This window comes from Panulirus ornatus, chromosome 44 (genome assembly GCF_036320965.1).
Source record: "Panulirus ornatus isolate Po-2019 chromosome 44, ASM3632096v1, whole genome shotgun sequence".
Classification (NCBI taxonomy): domain Eukaryota; kingdom Metazoa; phylum Arthropoda; class Malacostraca; order Decapoda; family Palinuridae; genus Panulirus; species Panulirus ornatus.
Window position 1 is genome coordinate 14,376,788 of NC_092267.1, and position 23,650 is coordinate 14,400,437.

The window sequence follows — 23,650 nt, forward strand, 5'->3', positions numbered from 1 at the left end:
ATAAGCTTGGCCGTCGTAATCAGCCAGCCGCTGACGTGAGCACAAAACTAGAAAGGCGTACGACGGTTCACTGTGAACTGTGGCGTACGAGCGAGGAAGCCCGGCCATTTCCCTAATGGAAAAAGGGCATCTTCTGGTCCAGGGTAAAGATGCACCATCATGGCTGGCAATAATCCGTCAATAAATGCGAAATACACTCCATGTTGCAGAAGGTAACAATGGTGCGCGTGATCTTGTATCTGGTGAGAACCACGAGGAAAAAGGACACACGATACATCAGGGTTCACTTTCGTGCCTAAGCACATCAATTCCCGTGTCTCTCCTGACTGTGTGATTAATACACGAAACTGCGCTCGGACTTGAGGCGTTTCATTTTTCCTCGAAGTTATCCACATCCTGCGTAAATATATGGAAGTCTTGTGATGACTGTGGCCTTCTAAGAAGTGGTGTTACGTGCAGTTCTTCACTGACGTGGTGATGTATGATGGCCTTCTTGGATGTAGATGCATGTACATGACGATTTAGATGTAGCTACTTTCTGGAGGCGTCTATGCGAGCCATGATGAACGGTTAAACTGGTTTTCTCCATTACCAATCCTCGATTCCTCATATCCACACTCCTCCGTTCTTGGCTCCTCGATTACATAACCCCCCCCCCCCCCCCACGAGGTGTTCTGGATTAAGAATATTGAGTTCACGGGAAGATGAGGTTGCAGAGAATTCTTGGTAGTGCTGATGAACGCGGATGAACAGCCTAGAGAAAATGGGCCTACACGAACGATGGTGGATGACTCAGTCGATCAAGCAGGCTTTTACTAGCTAAGCTGGGTGATACGTAGGCTGAGCACAAACAACACGACCCCAAAAAAAAATCTAATCAGGTCGAAGACCAGGCCAGCCAGGCATCACGTCTCTGAATCATATGGACGAACTCGAAGGTCGTGTGCATCGCGTTTTTGGGGGTTAACAACGAGAAAAGTCTACAACGTAGTAATCATTCGTGGGCTGAGAATCAACACAATGTAAAAAAAAAAAAAGAAAATTGGAATACGGATTCCTAGCATACACTGATGAGATATAATCTTCAAAACATGGAATGTCTTAAGACATTATATCATAAAAATCACCTTCAGTTAGTTCCCACGCCCCCATGAAAGAACACAGTTAAAACCCGCAATATACACTTCAGTGAATCAGGTAATTCCATCCATGTACTCTAGCTACCTCCTTTTTTGTAACTATATCCACATACGACTGTAGAATGTAACTAATGAATGACATATTGGAGAAAAAGGAAGAACTCCCGCCCTAACCTAAAGTTAAGCACATTTACCGATGAATATGCCATGAGGATAGCAGTACGGGGGAAAGAGAGAGAGAGAGAGAGAGAGAGAGAGAGAGAGAGAGAGAGAGAGGAATCCATTACGAAACAAATAGACTCGATGCACTACATCGTTCGTTAATAAGAGGTGCTTCTGGTGAACACAAGTCTAATTCTTATATCTCGATGATAAGATAACAGTTAAGGAATCAAGACGAAAGAGTCGACTCCATCAAATCTACTTTGCCTACCCAATGACTACTTAAACCGTTTCGGGTACTCACTGACTTAGATCCTTTTGTTTTTCTATTTTTTTCCATGGTGTGTGTCTCAAGTTCACGAACCTACAGCACAAAATATAGGCGGAACTGAGTCTGGAGTAATGACACAGCGAGGACAATCGTATGAAACATGATGAGCTGAGTGGCGATACCAGTGAGATACATGACAGATACGAGACGTGTTGAGCAAACAGCTGGTGAAGGTCAGGTGGGAAGAGCGAAGACCGTAAAATGTCGGCCCAGAGCTTCTAACGATTAGCAACCACAGAAGCCTCACTCCTGTGTACTGCCGCCTCCCTCGGCTGGCTCAATTATACAATACATTCACTCCCTCACCTAACTCAGTCACCCCCTAACCCATCACACAAACATGACTTTTCTGAAACCAAATAACTAAAACCTTATAATAGTTCCTATTACGTAAGACAATCTGGAGTCAGCGGTATATCAACAATGAGGGATAACGTGGCACTAAAAGCATATTTCCATATAATAATAATAACAATAATGTTTACAAAAAGCTCACGAAAGATCAGGCCAAGCTACTTGATCCAGCCTATCGTCCTCGATAATGGCCAGATAACATCCAATTATGGTTTTCTCTCCTGTAAATCATTCTCCTGTGAAGTTATACCTTTGAGAGTCCAAACAGGACTCAGCCTACATGGCATAATGAGCTACAGAACTCCTCACTAAAAATGGAAATACATCTTACGCCTTGTACAAAGAGAGATGGCTAATACAGGAGGGTACGATCCTGTACAAAGAGATGCCTAATACAACTTTTCCTTGAACGTGACGGTGCAGCCCGAGATGGCGTGACCTATGACCTGACCCTAAGATGGCTTGGTCATATGTCACGCCATCACACCCAAGGGTAATGAGGTCATGCTTTATATAGATTGTAACTGTTGTGGTCAAAGGTCGTGCTGTTGTGGTCTAGGGTCGTCACGTCGTGCTCAAGGTATAACGATATAAGTCTTAACTGTTAAAACATATTTTCCCCCTCGTTCGTATTTCTTGATAACATAGCCAAGCCATATAACACCTTCATGCCCCGACCATGGGAATGAAGAGCAACAGAACCATAGAGTTGGATGTCCATGTGGCAGACTGTGTGGAGATGGTCGGTATTCACATTTATCTATCACAACTAGAAGGGTTCCAGTTGGTGCAGTCTTAAGTAATATCTGTCAGTCTTAAGTGATATCTGTCTATCCGTCCAGCGATAGACAGATTCCGTACAATCACTACGTCTCCCGCAGAAACTATAAACTGAAAACAATTGGGCGAATTCCTTGTGGATGCAGTTCAACGCGTCTCACAAACTTGACCGAACCTGATGTGGCATGACCTTGACAATCAAAATCCATACTACCCCGACCTAACCTAGTCAAACCTAAGTTAAACTAACCTGATAGAAACGCCAAACTTAACCTAACCTAACCTAATCTAAACTAACGTGACCTAATCTAAACTAACCTGACCTAACCTAAACTAACGTGACCTAAACTAACCTGACCTAACCTAATCTACACTAACCTAAATCAAACCTAACCTAATCTAAACTAATGTGACCTAATCTAAACTAACGTGACCTGATCTAAACTAACCTGACCTAACCAAATCTACACTAACCTAATCAAACCTAACCTAATCTAAACTAACGTGACCTAATCTAAACTAACCTGACCTAACCTAATCTACACTAACCTAATCAAACCTAACCTATTCTAAACTAACGTGACCTAATCTAAACTAACCTAACCTGACCTAATCTAAACTAACCTGACCTAACCTAATCTACACTAACCTAATCAAACCTAATCTAAACTAACGTGACCTAATCTAAACTAACCTGACCTAACCTAATCTACACTAACCTAATCAAACCTAACCTATTCTAAACTAACGTGACCTGATCTAAACTAACCTAACCTAACCTAACCTAATCTAAACTAACGTGACCTAATCTAAACTACCCTAACCTATTCTAAACTAACCTGACCTAATCTAAACTAACCTGACCTAACCTAATCTACACTAACCTAACCTAATCAAACCTAACCTAACCTAATCTGACCTATTCTAAACTAACCTGACCTAACCTATGCTTACCCTTGCCAAACCTAACCTTAAAGGCTTACATGTCACAAAAGGTCATAAATCATTACATCAAGGTAAATGCATTATGATCCGCCCCATAACACGCCTTGCCACCACAGCGTTAAAAGCAGCGTCGTCGTTGTCAGAAAAAGACAAAAAAAGAAATACCCTTCTTAAGAAGAAACCAACGAAAGTAGTGGAGAATAAATTTCTGGCTCTTGCTAAGGATGACACACTTTCCCACACTTTTTTTTTTAAACTATCATTATCATGCACGCCTGAGTTCATCGAGGCCAGGGATTACATAAAAAAAAATATCGAGGACGAGAATTCAAATGAACGTTAAAAAAAGAGAAAGGTTTATTTAGCCTCGTCGTGCAGTGTGCGTAAAATGAAAGACAAAATCCGTGTCAGGGTTTCGTCCGAAGATGAAACATAATTCGTGGAACGTTATTAAAAACCTTAAACTGTACAGGTTTAACTTACCCGTGGCTGCCAAGCCTCAATTTCTGAAGCTGCATAACTGTTGCTGATCAAATGAGGGTTCAAATGAACCCAGAGGGAGGGATTCGGTCAGGCGACCTTCGCCTGGTCATTTCAGCTTACACCTCCGCGCACGAGACACCAGGTAGACCTACGACATACCCTATACCCTAGTATTACAGCCAGCACCGTGCATCCATCTACCAGGGAGCAAGCACTGTGCATCCATCCACCAGGGAGCAAGCACCGTGCATCCATCTACCAGGGAGATGAGAGGAGCTATGATCCCCCTCTGCTTAAGAGGGCGAGGATCGTGAACACAGCACAAACATTCCGCGAAGGCAGAAGAGCGGGGAGGGAGGTGGGTGGAGATTCAGCGATTTCAGGAGGAAGGCAAAACGGAGAACCATCCACCGCTTTCAGGTCGCCCCTAATCAAGTTACACCACCACACCAAGAAACATCCGGAGCGATGGAAGGCTGGCTAGGATGCGGTATATACGAACAGTGGCGCGAAGAAGACTTCGGTCGCTCAGACCCCCAGCTGTAACCTGGAGAGAGAGAGAGAGAGAGAGAGAGAGAGAGAGAGAGAGAGAGAGAGAGAGAGAGAGAGAGAGAGAGAGAGAGAGAGAGAGAGAGGGTCGATAAAGCACTTGCAACACTGTATGCAGAGATGCCACCGGAGTTCTGGCAGAATGTCATATTTTGTGACGCGTTTTCCTTGTGCCTGGCGCAGAGTCAACACAACGTAAGCAAGTGCATTGGTTGTAACACATTACGGTTTAGCACTGTCGATTTTCGCCTGGCGTTCCTGACTCATTCAATGCACCATTCTGCTGACATGATCACTGGAAGGTTTATGGTGTCCTTGTAAACAAGCTGTTTTCCGTGTCAGTCCTTTCTTCACTATAACTATGGCGAAAACATTATCTCCAGCGTTCTTCTATATTCACCCTAAAGTCATTTTTCTTTTGTTAAGCTGAGACGGCAAGGGAAGCTGAGGTCCTAATCAAAGGATATATATATATATATATATATATATATATATATATATATATATATATATATATATATATATATATATTCATTCATACTATTCGCCATTTCCCGCGTTAGCAAGGTAGCGTTAAGAACAGAGGACTGGACCTTTGAGGGAACATCCTCACCTGGCCCCCTTCTCTGTTCCTTCTTTTGGAAAATTAAAAAAAAATGAGAGGGGAGGATTTCCAGACCCCGCTCCCTTCCCTTTTAGTCGCCTTCTAAGACACGCAGGGAATACGTGGGAAGTATTCTTTCTCCCCTATCCCTAGGGATATATATATATATATATATATATATATATATATATATATATATATATATATATATATATATATATATATATCTTAACATGAGCCAGATACTCATTTAATCGACAACCCCTAGGGGTGGATGAAGAGCTCGGCGGACTGTGGACCGACTGCTGTAATCAGGACTCGAACCTATGCGCTTGACCCCTGGGCACCCCGGGATGCATCCCGATCATGAACATTAACGGTACACCACTAGAAAAATGTTCCTTCCTGAGATGCAATGGCCGCATCGCGGGCTGAAGTCTGTGGGTGGATGATGACGTGGCGTCGTGTTGGGCAAGCTAGCTGGCCGAGCTGAGGAGTTTTGTCTCAAGAGCGGAAAAATATGCTGAATTATTGACAAAAATGTTCCACTCACATCTACGAGAGAGCGGGAGAAAAGAGTTCACCAACAAGGTGGCTTTAACGGCCCTACTTACGATGCACGGATTGTCCAGGACTGGTTTGAGGCAGATCTCGAATGACCAGAATGATTAACCTGGTGTCACTCGTGGTAGAGGACCTCCGGGTTCCATGTGAGTGACCAGTGGCTGGGATGAACCGACCGTAATCAAGAGAGAATTGTTCTGTCACGTAATGGAGTTGCGGGAGTGGCTAAGTCTCTCTCAGATGTCACTGTAGTCAACGGAGGTTATACTAAGTATTAGGTGTAGTTTCATCACAAGTGTCTTTGATGGCGGTATGTGGTAATAGTGTGGGGGGGTGGCGGCGGGATGTGGTGATAGTGTGGGGGGGTGTGGCGGTATGAGGTTTGGGGTGTTTGTGTGGTCATAAGTCATTTTACAGTAGTCATTTTTAGGGTTAGGCGGGTGGGAGCGTGATCATGTTTGTGGTGGCCCAGGCTCGGAAATCCTGGACGACTTCGGCAAGGTCTGGGCCGGAAATCATTGGTCTGAGGTTCGAAGCTTCGACGAGTCTTGACAATTATTCGCTGTTCACGAGTGACCTAAAATTAGCCTAATGTTATCTATTATCCGTATATCTGCAAGTGGCTGTGTTCATGGGTAGCAGTTGATATATATATATATATATATATATATATATATATATATATATATATATATATATATATTCTTTTTTTTTGCTTTGTCGCTGTCTCCCGCGTTTGCGAGGTAGCGCAAGGAAACAGCCGAAAGAAATGGCGCAACCCACCCCCATACACATGTATATACATACGTCCACACACGCAAATATACATACCTACACAGCTTTCCATGGTTTACCCCAGACGCTTCACATGCCCTGATTCAATCCACTGACAGCACGTCAACCCCGGTATACCACATCGATCCAATTCACTCTATTCCTTGCCCTCCTTTCATCCTCCTGCATGTTCAGGCCCCGATCACACAAAATCTTTTTCACTCCATCTTTCCACCTCCAATTTGGACTCCCACTTCTCCTCGTTCCCTCCACCTCCGACACATATATCCTCTTGGTCAATCTTTCCTCACTCATTCTCTCCATGTGCCCAAACCATTTCAAAACACCCTCTTCTGCTCTCTCAACCACGCTCTTTTTATTTCCACACATCTCTCTTACCCTTACGTTACTTACTCGATCAAACCACCTCACACCACACATTGTCCTCAAACATCTCATTTCCAGCACATCCATCCTCCTGCGCACAACTCTATCCATAGCCCACGCCTCGCAACCATACAACATTGTTGGAACCACTATTCCTTCAAACATACTCATTTTTGCTTTCCGAGATAATGTTCTCGACTTCCACACATTCTTCAAGGCTCCCAGAATTTTCGCCCCCTCCCCCACCCTATGATCCACTTCCGCTTCCTGGTTCCATCCGCTGCCAGATTCACTCCCAGATATCTAAAACACTTTACTTCCTCCAGTTTTTCTCCATTCAAACTTACCTCCCAATTGACTTGACCCTCAACCCTACTGTACCTAATAACCTTACTCTTATTCACATTTACTCTTAACTTTCTTCTTTCACACACTTTACCAAACTCAGTCACCAGCTTCTGCAGTTTCTCACATGAATCAGCCACCGGCGCTGTATCATCAGCGAACAACAACCGACTCACTTCCCAAGCTCTCTCATCCCCAACAGACTTCATACTTGCCCCTCTTTCCAAAACTCTTGCATTCACCTCCCTAACAACCCCATCCATAAACAAATTAAACAACCATGGAGACATCACACACCCCTGCCGCAAACCTACATTCACTGAGAACCAATCACTTTCCTCTCTTCCTACACGTACACATGCCTTACATATATATATATATATATATATATATATATATGTATATATATATATATATATATATATATATATATATATATATATATATATATATATAATTCAAATGACTAACCGAATCCAAAAACGCGACCATTATATATATGGTCGCGTTTTTAGATTCGGTTCATTTGAAAAAAGTATTCCTGAAGATAATATGGGGTGTAAATTTCTTGTGAAATCACTGACACACAATACGACAATCAAGCACAGTTTCCAATGTTTAACGTATGAAATGATACGCTAATTTAAATAATACAACAGATGGTGACCTGACATCCGTACCCTTTATATAAACGAAAAGCAACTATGCAAACATGGAGGTAAATGAGATAACGGAGAAGAGGGAACGTGTCATAATGTTAAATAAATGTAGCAGTGTAGGAGAGGAAACGTGCCATAATGTTAAATAAATGTAGCAGTGTAGGAGAAGAGGGAACGTGTCATAATGTTAAATAAATGTAGCAGTGTAGGAGAAGAGGAAACGTGTCATAATGTTAAATAAATGTAGCACTTCAGAAGACGGATAAGTTAGTTTACGTTTACCCACGGGCTGGTCACACCTGCAGTACATGGCAACTCATATCAGCGGTACCAACCGTTCGCATGACACACTCCACAATGCACCAAACGTTTATCCCTCCAACGTACTATGTTGATATCCAAATTGCACACGACTTCTGACTTTCATTGTCTCCTTGTAGTAGTCAACATTATGGCTGCCTGTGCTACTTCATCATGGAGGCTCCTTGGACTTGTTCATCATGATGGTTTTCCTGTATTAGTCATCCTCGTGGTCTCCGACACTTCTCATCCCTGAGTCTTGTGAGGTCTACGTACACAATGCCAAGACCCTTGAAGAATGAGTCTTGTGGGGTCTACGTACACAATGCCAAGACCCTTGAAGAATGAGTCTTGTGAGGTCTACGTACACAATGCCAAGACCCTTGAAGAATGAGTCTTGTGAGGTCTACGTACACAATGCCAAGACCCTTGAAGAATGAGTCTTGTGAGGTCTACGTACAGAATGCCAAGACCCTTGAAGAATGAGTCTTGTGGGGTCTACGTACACAATGCCAAGACCCTTGAAGAATGAGTCTTGTGAGGTCTACGTACACAATGCCAAGAAGACCCTTGAAGAAGTCTTGAGTTACAAACACAAGAGTACTTGTACCCTGTCACCTGGTTAGCTGTGGGGTCCATGTCTTGGCCCACACCCTTGCCGCATTACTTTCCCCTTACCTCACTTACTTTCAGTTTTACGTAACTGGATGGTAATGGAAGAAACAAGAGAGGGGGAAGGAACAGGAGAGAAATATAGTTAAGTTATTGTATAAAAAAGATGTAAAGTGTAGGTTTTATTGAAGAATGTAGAGGTTTAATAGGAGACGTTTGTCATTTAGTGCTTCACTCATATATACTTAAAAATGTGTAATGATGCTGTTGCTATGGGAACTGACGTCAGGGGAATCAGCAATGTTAGGCTACGCTTCCTTCAGTCCCGGCATCAGAGCGCTTCTCGGTGATCCGTAGCTCCTTGTGTGCACAGACGGTGCGTCCTTTCACCAACCACAGCCAAAACCACTAGACCGGCAGGAGGTGGCGGGTGTGGTGCATACGTACCAGGGGACAACAACACAAAAAAACGCTTTGCCATGTTAACCATTCCCGCGGGAATTCGCCACGGACAATGTGGGCATGATCGTGTCCATCAATATCCATCGCACGGGACACGTCAAGATGCGTCGTCCCATTACCCTGTAACCCTGAGGGGCTGTGACACAGGCCATAACCTGCGACAGTATGACCTTCATCTACATTGATTTACCGTCAACCGTGTGAACAAACGAGATCCTTTAAAATAAACTGCCTGTCATGGTAACAACGACGCGCCGAGATGTATTCCACCACCTAACCTCAAGCCTGGGTAACCCGACGCTGCGAGCAACACGAGACTACGTCAGAGAGAGAGAAAGAGAGAGAGAGAGAGAGAGAGAGAGAGAGAGAGAGAGAGAGAGAGAGAGAGAGAGAGAGAGAGAGACAGAGAGAGAGAGAGAGAGCGAGAGAGAGAGAACGAACATGTCTCAAGGGAGAATACTTTGAAGGGACTAAGCCAGTGCTGGAAAATCTTTGTTTCGAAGAACAATATTCGTGTTTATATGATGTCTGGTGATATTATATGTGAGATGGGGAGTGGAGTGCATAACTGCTCGCGAAAGTTTCCGGGAAACGCGAAACTTGGGAAGTTTTTTTTTTTTTGCTTCATTCTCCACTGACAATGCAGACACACACACACACACAAAACACACACACACACACATCCTGCTTACCTCACCGACAATGACCTCACGTGTTGAAATTACTCCCATGGCCTGCATTAATCCAGTGCCATTATCTCATCAACCACCCAACAGAAACCTAGCCTGACCCTATGCTAACTAGGTAAAGCTCGCGAGCCAGCCACCGAGAACTTAAGACGACACTGACCTTAATGGAAGGTCCACCTATTCACTATAATCCTTCAGGGTCCGATTGGATGAACTATGCAACCGTGTTGCAGCGGTCAGCGTTGCTGACGTGACGCATTGACGAACCGGCCGCCCGGGGTCGAGCAAAAAGGTTCGAATCTTATGTTTTTCTCTTTCTTTCGTCGGAGGCTCTAGTCACGGGCGAAAGTCCACCTCACAGCCGAACCGTAATGAAAATATAGAGAGAATTAAGAAAGGGAGAAAAATGAGATAAGGTAAAGCATTTACGAATTTCATCTTTACCTATGGGGCTGCTCAATGAACCGAGTACCTGGCTTACGCTAGTATATATATATATATATATATATATATATATATATATATATATATATATATATATATATATATATTGGAAAGGATCACAATTTTGCGCGTGATCAAGATATTCCTTTGAGTCCATTGCCTGTTACGTCTCGACTATAGAAAAAGAAAAAGCAACCAGTTTACCTCCACTGATTCTCAGACGCTGAGATTCACTCTGAGCCCGAAAATGTCCATACGACACCTGGCTCATCACTCTCAGGTAGAAGTGCTGTGGTGCCACATCGCCTAATACCTTCCGCAGCGGTCAAGTTACTCTGACTCCTGCCCTCCTGTTAAGATTCTTATTGGACATTGTCATCTTCGCTCTATAGCAACCTTGGCAACAGTACCTTCCTTCCACAGACGCTTCACGAGATCCAACGTTGATATTCGCAGCTCTCGCGAAAGACCTGCGGGAACGCCGCCAACCTACCCTAACCCCACCTAAACTTACTTCACCTTCTTGCTTAAAGTTGCACCGCTTGCAGCAGCGTGCCATGAGTTACATCACCTCAGTAACTATCCAACAAAGCACTTACTAATATATCCATACCCGACTCTCAGTCCTCACCTCTGCAAAAGAACAAACAAGAACACCTGCCATATTGGTGATCCATGGAATGACCGAGAGATGTTTGGATGCATTCATCCAGCACTCACCAATCTTCCACCTCAACCCGACCATAACCATCCGTTGTCTGCCTCCTTCCCACCAAGATTCTCATCCAGCCTGGTTCCTCAACCTGACATCCTTCCCAATTTCTTTTTTTCATTAACAAATTGAGGAAACAATAGTCCTACAGGATATCGTAACCAGTCTGCTACATCTAGCAGTCTCCTGCTCTCTATAACCACTACCAAAAACAATAAGGACACTCCAGACCTGACCTAACCTCCATCCACTGTAAATCTACCAGCACTCTATGTCCAACCAAATGTATCATCTGCCTCAACACTGCCCAAGCGTCCTTTACATAGAAAGGTTGGGAAAGGAAGCAGCATAACCGTCATTCATAAAGACACACGCATCATGCATATCTCTCAGTGCAGTTGAAAACACTCATGGTCTGTCTCAACAAGCACCTGACACTCACCTTGTTACACAGGTAGGCTCATTCCCAGGGACATGTACAAACAGGTAGATGACAATGACCTTAACAGGAGGGTCATCCACGTCTGACAATAATCCACCACAATCCTCCAGTGTTCAACTTAATGGCCACACCCACACAATTAATGATATTAGTGTGGTTAATCAAACTTGATTCATAACTATCTGTGCCTCACTGAGTCAGTTTGCCATTCCACTAGGTCTTGGACACTAAAGCACACACTGCACCTAGACAATTCCACCATGTGACTCTAGCTCACTACTCTCTGGCAGGGATTTTGTGGTGCCTCATCACCTATGATCTTCAGCAGTACTCCCACTAACTTACTCTGGCTCCTGCCCTCCAGCAGGAATCTAAGGAAAACAACCAACGCTTGGCTCCTGCAGCATCCTGAACTACTAATTTGACGGCCGTGCCTCCTTCAGTGGAAAATACAAAGAAAAACTGCCCATAAACTCAGACTTCAGCAAAAGCTCCATGAGACCTGGCATCCACGCAACTCTCCCAGAGAAAGCATGCTTTACTACACCACACATCAACCTTATCATCACTATGTGAACCTAACTCATTCTTATCTCACCATACCTCAGCTTCTTACTTAATCCTGCAGCACTTGCAGAGGTACAACCTGAACTATAATATAACACCTCTGCACTTACCTAACAAAGCAGGCTTATGTGTGCTTCTGAAACCATCTTTCAAACCTCTCTCAGTCCTAATCATAATACAAGAACTAAGACACATGAGAACATCAGCTAAATTGTTGATATTTTGTTCTGCAATGGTAATGTAGCATGTGAAGAATACAGTAAGACTGCAAGTTAACAGTGGGGAAGGCTAACAAGAGATGGGAAGAAATGGGATTTATCAAGTACAGGTAGGTGAAACACTCCTAGAAACTAACATTGCAAACCCTAAAATACAAGTATGATACAACAGTAACTAATAAAATGCAATTACCTAATAAAATGTCCAGTATCCATATATCATTCACTCATTCATGTCACCACTAAATGTGCCAAGGCACAATAATGATAATCTTTATCTTTTATTACTCTTTTAAGTCAATACATTCTCATGAAATGCTTACATGTCTATGACATAAGCATTTTCCTAAAGGTAGTGAGGTGGATGATTATTCCTAGTCAGGGTTGTAATCCTCACAAATACAATCATTAGTTTTAAGCAAAGGCAACCTCGGTTACAATATTATAAAATGATTAATGTAAACTAAAACTATCTCTTACAAAACACCATAAACATAATGAATTAAGAGATGACAAATATTTCTCAGGCAAAAACTTTTCAATTATTTATGTAAATAATCAAGAAAATAGAACATCAGTATATACATATTAGCTCTTAATACTACATATACTTATTAACCATTAATAATTACACAAGAACTTCACTCCATTACCAATTAAAATAATTCTAAATAAATTACAAATGGAATTGTAACACTTACATGTCTTGAATGCAGCATTGGGGTCCCCTTCTTCTTCAAGTCTATTCACAAGATTGCTGTAAATTACTCCACTTGAATTTATTATTCCAAATATAATACCGTTGCATAGGAAAGAGGCAAACATCACCACCCATGCTCGACAACCTCCATCCGGTGGGACAAATGCAAGCACATGAGCCGGGACGTCATAGTTTTCCATGGCAACTTTTTCTGCCATCGTGGGTTCATCCCCTATCATTACTTGTACATGGCCATTTTCTAAAGCACAGATTTCCGTTACAGGTGTGGTCTCAGTACTTCCTATAGCCTGAAGTGCATTCTCTTCTCTCTGGCTGGTATTCCTTTCGGGCACGACAACAGACTGGGCGCCTTCCTCCACCATATGCTCTTCTGCTTCTGTTACTGCCATTTCTGTTGTTGTTATCTTCTATATATATAAATATATATACTATATATATCTGTATGTATATAAGTATGTATTCAATACTTCATCACTGGTCCACAAAGTCTGAGGACAATAAGAATTTCAGCATACAAGTATTTTTCAACATAAATTTTATATTTATACTGACTTAAGATGGGATTCCCAAAATTGTTACACAAAAAAAGATCAAACACTTTCTTGTGGTTTCAGGACTGGTTTTTAACACCCAGAAAAAAATCAGTTTCACAAAAAAAATCCTTAGGAACTCTATTCTTGCACATGTATAAACATAACTTTGTACAATGTTATTTTCAACTCATGTTATTTCTGTTGCATTACTCAAATTTCTTGCTCAATCATCACATAAATGTGCAAAATTCATTACACACTTGTGCATAAACAGCTTGCTAGCACCTATCATCCATTCTCCAATTAATTTCTTGTAAAAATATCAATTTTTTCTTAAAGATTAATTAACCTTCATCAATTCATGCAAGTACTGTAAATGTACCTTTTCTTCTGAACATTAGCAGCCTAGATATTAAGTCTCACATACAGTATTCTCCTTCTGGATGAAGGCAATGGATTTTTAGAATATCAAAATAATTACAGAGAACTGCACTTGCCATTTGTTGGAAACTTTCATGAGAGTAAAGATCTTGAAAGGTTCATTTAGAGGATCCACTTTTTCCTAACTGCAACTTGTATCAACTGCAACAAAAATAAAACAAATATATAAGAAATATATGCCAAAAAGTTAAACTTCATATCTATGAGTTACCTAAAAATGTCTTGCAAACACACTTAAAAAAATCTTATTTTCTCTAAGTGTACCTGGCTCTGTGTATGGGAGTGTAGGAACTGAGACAATGGTGTCATGCATAGACCATCAAAGTGAAGAAGAACTGTGCAGCATCAGGTGAGGTGGATGATATATGGACCATGTGTTTGCTTTCAAGAATTTGTGACACACCTGGAGAGAGTGAACTGTCACATGTCATTCACCAAAGACTTTAAAATAAGACTAGCATTAGATATATCAAATATTGCAAAGGGTTTACAGATAATATGATGACGCTCAATGGAGAAAATCTTAACTGCATAATTTAAAAGAAAATGAATAAATCATAATAAGTACTGAACTGAATACATAGAGGACATAAAAAAGTTGACAAAAGAAAACAGGAAGATGTAAAATCTGGAGTTAATCATGTCAAATTACCCTTCCCTCGGAAAGCACATCATAGCATCCTCTAGAATTACATTATCAGTCAAAACCAGAAATGACAATTCTCTAAGCATAGTTGAGACTTAAATTTCTTTTCTAAAGGAAAGCATACAAAAACCATTCACAGCTTCCACAAGTTTAAATCTTAAAGTCCCTGAGAACATCTGAAATTAGCCAAACTATTCTCTATGAAGTAGACATGAAAATATCCTCTTTCCTCAGTATATACAGCTATCACCCTAAAATAACTCTCATTCCTTTACGCACAAGGTAATTCAATCAAAAATATCTATAAAAAGCCATTTATAGATACCTCTATTATTAGTTCCACTGACTTTTGTTTCATGGTCTTACATGCAAGAACTATTGTCTCGAAAAATAATGAACTTTGGTATACCATTATACTATCTGACAAAGGCTATTGGAAGAGGGGAAAAAATCATACATAAACAAGACCAATAAGAAGAACTTCTCCATCTTTAAACTTTTTGAATCACCTGAATGTTGATGCTCCATACAACCAGTCACAAAACTTCTCTATTGATTCTTGAGCTTTTGGAATCTTGAATTTGTTATAACAGAACTTGTTTGAATTATAAATCTTTTTGTCTTTATATTAATGAGATATACATTTCATGAATACAATATCAAAGTTCATACATCAAAATGTGTCGTTCATGTACCCTTCTGCTTAGGGTACGTGCCTCTTGACCTTAACAGCAATTCTTTTACAAGGACAACTGATATTTTGCATGCAAATTTGTTTCAAACCTGGGAAGCCCCACTGAGATCTCCTAAGATGGTATTAAAAGCCAAGTATGTAGAAACTTAGAAAGTCTCTTCACAAAAACTGTCACCAGAAAACATTAAGCATCCTGCTCTCTGTTAGAATATAACTGTCAGACTTAAAATTCAGCTATGCTACACTCAGCTCATGCTCAATGTAAAATTTTTCAATTAAGCACACGAAATCAAAATAAATGCACGTGATCTAGTCAATTAACGGTACTCCAGTTATTTCATTAGCAAAAGAATATGTTACCCATAATGTACTTCTCAAACCCCCTGTAATGTACCTCTTAATAGACACATTATGAAAAATGCTCCCTAAAAGGGGAGACAAGATCATTTCAGTATGTTTATGGATTAACTATGAAATTACATTCTTTTTTCATCATCAAAGATCATTCTATGAGAAATAAAAGATACATTATTTCTTCTGTTACGCTCACATCATGTTGCAAGCCCCATAAAATTACATTTCTGAAACCTTATCTGAGGCAGGAAAAGGACTTTTGTTGAAATACACATATATTACTGAAACTCTGATATCGCCATATTATATACCTACCAACTCTGGTTGAGAAAGTACAAAACATGAAACCATAAGCTAAGGCTTCACCAGCCAATATGTACATAAACTACTGTTGATTCTTTTCCATTTAATCTGCTTCTTGCAGAGCACAGCCAGTAACATCCACCTAGTTTTCCACTGTGTACTGCACATGGAAACATATAAATACATATATATAAAAGTCTTCTGAGATCTACACAACCTTCCTTCAAATAACTAAAAGTCATTCCACTCCATGACCGTCAGTGTGAGGTAGCATACACAGCTCTCACGGTCTGCTACCATGACCATAATGAATGAGGAAACATCATATATATGCACACATGCTTTTAAAAAAAAATTTCATATACCACGTTATGTGAGCGATGGGTCAATATGCATGAATTAAACCTCTGGTAACAGGTCTTTGACAGATGACATCAAATTCACATTCATTCGTAAATCACATCCAATAGTGACACTGACATTATCATATCACCAGACATGCTTTTACTTGGGTTTATATACAAGGGTATTAAGACTCGGGAAGCTCCATTACTTGTATCATTCCTCCCTCCCTCCCGCTGTGTGCTGCCTGCCTTAACATCCCACCACCACCACCAACACCAACAGATCAATACCTTCCACTCTAACCTCAAAAGCGACGGTCTTAGCGCACGTAATTCTTGCTTTGGCAATGTTGAGTGCAACACCCAACGCCAATCATGAGGATCCCAGGTTTCACTGTGGCCCTTGGCTTCCTCCCTACACACCTTGGCACTGGGTAATGGTCATTCACCGGGCCAGACGCTGCTTCCCACGAGGAGAGCCACCAGGTGTGCCATTTGATAAAAATATGACCATTTCCCCCGATGCCTCCCAGCAAGAAATAAAAATCCCATCCTCATATCACTGCTCCTCACGCTCATCTCACTCTTCACAAAGTACTGGGATATTATGACATCCCCACTTACCCATTGTAAGTTATTAAAGGCGGAGGAGGACGCAGGCGTACACCCGACCACGGCGGCGTCTGGCGAGACACTGGTAAACAAACTTGGGTCTGCGCTGCTCCCAGGCTGTAACCATGACAACCAATATGGGCGCCCCACACACCACACCCCTTATCTCCATAACCCACCATTATCCACCCCCCCTCACTTACTTACTTCGCTGTCAGATTATACTTTCATTTTCTCTGTCCTTCAGTGTCTGAGCTGCCTCGACCACCTTCCAATACCAAGCCTTGCCTTTCGACCGCAAAAATTATACCTTAACCCACGTGTCTCGTATTTAATCCTTTACCCTTCACCATATAACAGTATGATAAAACAATGGATGCTTGGCTGCGTTCCATACATCCAATCTGGAAAAGTTATAATGGTGTGCCTAGGATATCAGATCAGTAGATGCGGTAATGGATCATATGTTAAGTATTACATAATGATTCGTGTCTTAACCTTCATCTTGTCCTCTGAGGTATAACCACTTAATGGGGTTAAACATACTCACTTCAATTTTAAGGCTAATCTTTGTACCACATAATATGGTTGGCTCAAGGTATTTCGACGCTGTTACTACGTCCATCCCTTGGTAATTGACACAAATGTTTTCAGTCAACTTTTAAGCAGTGGCAAAATTAAGAATATACACGTGAGGTGTAAACCCACTCCTCTGTTCAGGCAGTGGGGTCATTAAATTATCAAGTGGAGTAAACCCACACCTCTGTTCAGGCAGTGGGTTCATCAAATTATCAAGTGAACATTGTGTAATATCTGTATTCCAAAGCAACGAGTTTCTATTTTATTTAGAATCATCTATTGTATACTTATTGTATTCTATTGGTTCCCAAGAAATAAACCAGGAAACACTGAAGCCAATCTATGTTCCAAATCAACGAGTTTCTATTTCATTTAAAGTCATCTATTGTATACCTATTGTATTCTATTGGTTTCCAAGAAACAAACCAGGAAACACTGAAGCCTATCGCACAATGCCTTAATATTCCGAAACATGACAAATAATAACCTAATCTAAAAACCGGCATGTTTCCTTTGTTCTAGGATACTCAATACGATTTATTTTTCCTTTCGAAAGAATAATGCTTTGCATCTATGATGCTTGGGAATGAATTAATGATTCTCGTGTGATTTCAGCTGTAAATCACTGATGCTTTACCCCCAGACATACTGATAGACCCAGATGTTTTTTCCACCTTGAACATCCAGCATCTTGACCCAGCCTGGCAATAGCAACCGATCATAGGGAAAAATAAAACCAGCATTTAAAAAAAAAAAAAAAGGATAAAAACATATCATAGCGTGCGTATTTCCTATGAACCTTGAGTCACCGGAGAAATTGACGAGCGACCACCAATCTCCTGTGCCACAGTGGGTTGGAAGAAGCTCCACCGACATTGCAAGATTCTCTGAAGTTGAAAATCAAGAACACAAGAGATGACAAGAGAACACCCCACAAACTGCCACCCAAGGACACATCAACTCCCTCCGCCAGTTTTCAAAACCGCTCTACCACACCTAACCTCGACTTATATTCAATCAAATATAATGATGTTGGTTCAGTTAATATTCAAAGATGCAAGAGACTAATGGTTTATATATCTATTCCACATAACTGTCATAGACTAATGCTTTATATATCTATTCCACATAACTGTCAATGACACTACACAGTTATAAATAAATATGTAATTATCAAATTTATAGCCCCACCAGCCCCTAGCTGCTAGGTTAAGACTATGACTTAATAAAAGGAAATCCGGCGCCCTTTTGGCATAGGCTTTCTATACCAGGAATATATCAATTGCCTAGTATCATATGCTTTATATATAAGGCACAGATGTAGCAGAGAAACAGCTGTTGGAATTGAGAAAAAAAAGTCCTCTCAAGACAGTATGTATATCGGTAAAATACTGGTCATATATCAACCAATTTTCAGTTAGTTTTGCAATAATTACCTTCCCTATCAGTAACCAAGAAGCAGGCTGTGTATTGATGTTCAACAATGCTGGGTTATATACAATGATAAATTACCTTTAAATATCAACTGAATCAAGAAAAAAACTTACTTAAATCCCCCAAGGAGCCGAAAACTTCCTTATTTTTACAATTTTCAGACATTTTACCGTTTTGGTCAATCGTCTACTTTGAGCGGCCGCTTGGGGTTCATGCGAGCATTCGAAAGTTAACTTTCAATAATTTTCATCAGAAAGTTCATATACATACTACTTTGAATTATTTTTCTTATGATATAAAATCTGTTACAAGACAATAATTCAGAAGAAATATTCTATAAATCTTTAGATGAGAACCCTTCAGGAAAATTAATCTTGAACGCCAACTAATGTAATCTAAATCACCCTAAACATAAACCAAAATTTTGAACTTCACTTTTGACTCAAAACAATATACATTTTTTTTTTTTTTTTTTAGCTTACTGGTTAAATTCGCAGTTTCGACTTACTCCCATGCTTAGGTTTGGGCGTACCTACATATGTAAGATTAGACATTATACACATAAAAAGGTTAGATGACGGGGCAACATGAGTATAAACTCATGTAAAAAGAGGAAAATATTAAAACATTATAACAGGACGCAATACGACGCTGGGAGACTACTAAATGATCGTTAGCCTGACGCTTAAGGGTCTCCTCAGCATACACAAAGGTCGCACTTTACCACAGGTGGATAATCACAATTTAATATAATCAATTTATTCCATGAATACGAAATGTTAGACTGGTCAAAAGACATTCCAATTTTCCTAATGATAGTTTTGAACTATCTGTTAGGTTGATTTAGGTTTTCATACAGTCTCAAAGTTATTTTAACGTCATTGTTTCATATAGGCCTTAACACTACTGCTGACCTATCTAGTTACACAGTAAGGAGCATGGAGTTAATTTCTACGTTATGTGTATCCAAACTTGGCAATCGACACATAGTTCCCCTGGTGTATCAGCTCCAGACACTAACCGTTACCTATGCAAGGCCTGCTCAGGCCTAACCCCGCATAGGTTCGATTTTTTTTTTTTTTTTAATGCTGGAGGCTCCAGTGATGAACAAAACTCCACATCGAGGCCAGGACTTAGGAAATGACAAACCAGTCTATTAAAATGTGCCACGCCATAGTCATCAGGAAAGGCATGAGAGGATAGAGAATGCCAAAGTTTTGAAGTGGAGGGAAACAGTTATCAGTATAGCCCACCCTTGACTTGCCAATTGTGGAGAGTAAATTGTGGTGGAGGTACACAAGTAGCCAGCACTTGGGAGCAAAAACCAAAGTTATATGGCATAGGGCAAGGTCAAGTTTTGAAGTTAGCCTGAGAAAGTTTATATGTCAGACCGCTTTTGATTAACTTTGTCAAGTAAAGATGCAGAGTGAGAACCACCTCAGATGTGAGAGCAGTACTCCATACAAAGGGCAAATCAATCCTCTGTGTAAAAGGAGCAACTGTGCAGCCAGTCCAAAGTCCAACCCATTCTTCATCCTTCCCTAGAGGCTGGTAGATAAAATGGATGCTTGGCATATAATAGTGTGTGTGTGTGTGTGCATATTCAGACATACGAGTAAACTCATAGTTCATATATAAAACATTAAGCAACAGGACAACAAAAACTTAAAACTTTCTCCGTAACACACATATCACAACTGCCACAAAATACAATATTCTTGACATATATAATCACACATCTTACAAACTGTAGGAGCTTTCTTTTTTCAAATAATGCATTCATACTCAGACACATAGTCAACTTTATGCAGCCAGCATCATATCAGGCCAGCTTATCTTTACAAGGTCATACACTTAACTAGTTTCTTTTTTACCTTTGTAAATTCACTTTTCAACAGACTATGATCTCCATTAACTCCCACACCAGATTAAAATATACTCTTCAACTGTAGTGGCACATCTCATCAGTCTGTTTTCTACTTTTATGGCCTTACACCTAATTATTTTGTAATTTTCTACCTCATAACACCTCACATAATAATCTACATTTTCACAATTAAGAGTCTCAAGCCTTAGTATATACAGTTAAGAGTAAATGTGAATAAGAGCAAGGTTATTAGGTACAGTAGGGTTGAGGGTCAAGTCAATTGGGAGGTGAGTTTGAATGGAGAAAAACTGGAGGAAGTGAAGTGTTTTAGATATCTGGGAGTGGATCTGGCAGCGGATGGAACCATGGAAGGGGAAGTGGATCATAGGGTGGGGGAGGGGGCGAAAATTCTGGGGGCCTTGAAGAATGTGTGGAAGTCGAGAACATTATCTCGGAAAGCAAAAATGAGTATGTTTGAAGGAATAGTGGTTCCAACAATGTTGTATGGTTGCGAGGCGTGGGCTATGGATAGAGTTGTGCGCAGGAGGATGGATTTGCTGGAAATGAGATGTTTGAGGACAATGTGTGGTGTGAGGTGGTTCGATCGAGTGAGTAACGTAAGGGTAAGAGAGATGTGTGGAAATAAAAAGAGCGTGGTTGAGAGAGCAGAAGAGGGTGTTTTGAAGTGGTTTGGGCACATGGAGAGAATGAGTGAGGAAAGATTGACCAAGAGGATATATGTGTCGGAGGTGGAGGGAACGAGGAGAAGAGGGAGACCAAATTGGAGGTGGAAAGATGGAGTGAAAAAGATTTTGTGTGATCGGGGCCTGAACATGCAGGAGGGTGAAAGGAGGGCAAGGAATAGAGTGAATTGGAGCGATGTGGTATACCGGGGTTAACGTGCTGTCAGTGGATTGAATCAAGGCATGTGAAGCGTCTGGGGTAAACCATGGAAAGCTGTGTAGGTATGTATATTTGCGTGTGTGGACGTATGTATATACATGTGTATTGGGGGGGGGGGGCATTTCTTTCGTCTGTTTCCTTGCGCTACCTCGCAAACGCGGGAGACAGCGACAAAGTATAATAAAAAAATAATAACATTAGTCTGTATTCTCAACCTCTATAGAATTTTGTGAATTCATCTAAATATGGTCATGAATCAAGATAAAGGATTCAGGTTATTATTCAACCATCAAATACAGCACCACATCAGTCCAAAAACCTTTACAAATCTTCAACTTTGCCTCCACGAAGTAATGATCTAACATCCCACTAGCTGCACCTCTCAGCACATTCACATCTGATAGTATTTCTTTGGCATGCCTGTCAATTAATATGGAATACAATAATGCCCAATGACCACTGTAGGTTTCATGGACAAAATATTTTACAAAACATAAACTACTCTAAAATGTTTTCAAAGAGAATTATCTCAACTTTCAATAATTTCATGTACATGCATCCTTGAATTCATGCACTGCATTGCTATGGAGTAACATTAACATATATATTTCAAGATGTAAATATTAAGGTACATCTTTTGAAACTAAGTATTCCCAATCATCAGCCATTTTTCAGCATACACAACTCAAGCTGTTCACCACGTCCATTCACATTACTGAATGCCCCATGCCCCAATCATACTCACCTTTGCAGTTAAATCATCACTAATACCTGGACTCTTGCATCAAAACCGCTGATACACTCATCTTCAACCAAAACACTTGCCTCTCATTCTATTCATGGCCAGGTGCAAAAGCACTAATATTCACTCATCTGCAATCCAGTTTCAATTTTGCTCACATCAGTCAGAAGCTCACTTCCTTACACTCACACACTACCACAACTCCTGCTTCAGTGGAAGTATTATAACTTATTGAGATTTTGCCCTCAAACTAATCCCTGACTTTACTCACAAGACATTTCCAAACAATTGTTTGCCTCTACCCTTGAGCTTTGTTTCGCTTAGAGGCAGAACATCCAGGTTTTTTTTCTTAAAACATAATATGTATCTCTCCTTTCCTCTCATCTTGGTTACTTCCACACATTTTTCAGACACACACATTCAGACACACCAGCCTGAGCCTTCAAGGAGCATGAATAGTACCTCTTTAATTCCTTCTATTTGATCTTTTAGAAACTGAAATACAAGGGGGGTTCCAGCCCCTCCACTCAAATTTTCCTGAGTCGGGGGGGAGGGGGTTATCATTTCATGTGTGGCAGGGTGGCGACGGGAATGAATAAGGGCAGACAGTATGAATTATGTACATGTGTATATACGTCTGTGCGTGTATATATATGTATATGTTGAGATGTATAGGTATGTATATGCGCATGTGTGGACATGTATGTATATACATACGGATGTGGGTGGGTTGGGCCATTCTTTCGTCTGTTTCCTTGTGCTACCACACTAATGCGGGAAACAGTGATAAAGTATAATAAAATATAAATAAAATAGGGGAGAAAGAATACTTTCCATGAATTCCCTGTGTGCCATAGAAGGCGACTAAAAGGGGAGGGAGCGGGGGGCTGGAAATCCTCCCCTCTCATTTTTTTAATTTTCCAAAAGAAAGAACAGAGAAGGGGGCCAGGTGAGG

The 23,650-nt window shown here is 40.8% G+C and overlaps 1 protein-coding gene across 2 annotated transcripts in view; it reads right to left on the minus strand.

Annotated features, from left to right (window-relative positions):
• The window catches only part of LOC139762771 (monocarboxylate transporter 10-like), a 145,693-nt gene extending 132,019 nt beyond the window's left edge, over positions 1 to 13,674 (minus strand). For both annotated transcript variants that reach the window (XM_071687903.1, XM_071687902.1), the window contains exon 1: positions 13,224 to 13,674. In XM_071687903.1, the coding sequence (XP_071544004.1) occupies positions 13,224 to 13,632 (409 nt within the window). In that variant the 5' untranslated portion in view covers positions 13,633 to 13,674. The remainder of the gene's footprint in view (positions 1 to 13,223) is intronic.
• Positions 13,675 to 23,650: the final 9,976 nt, after the last annotated feature.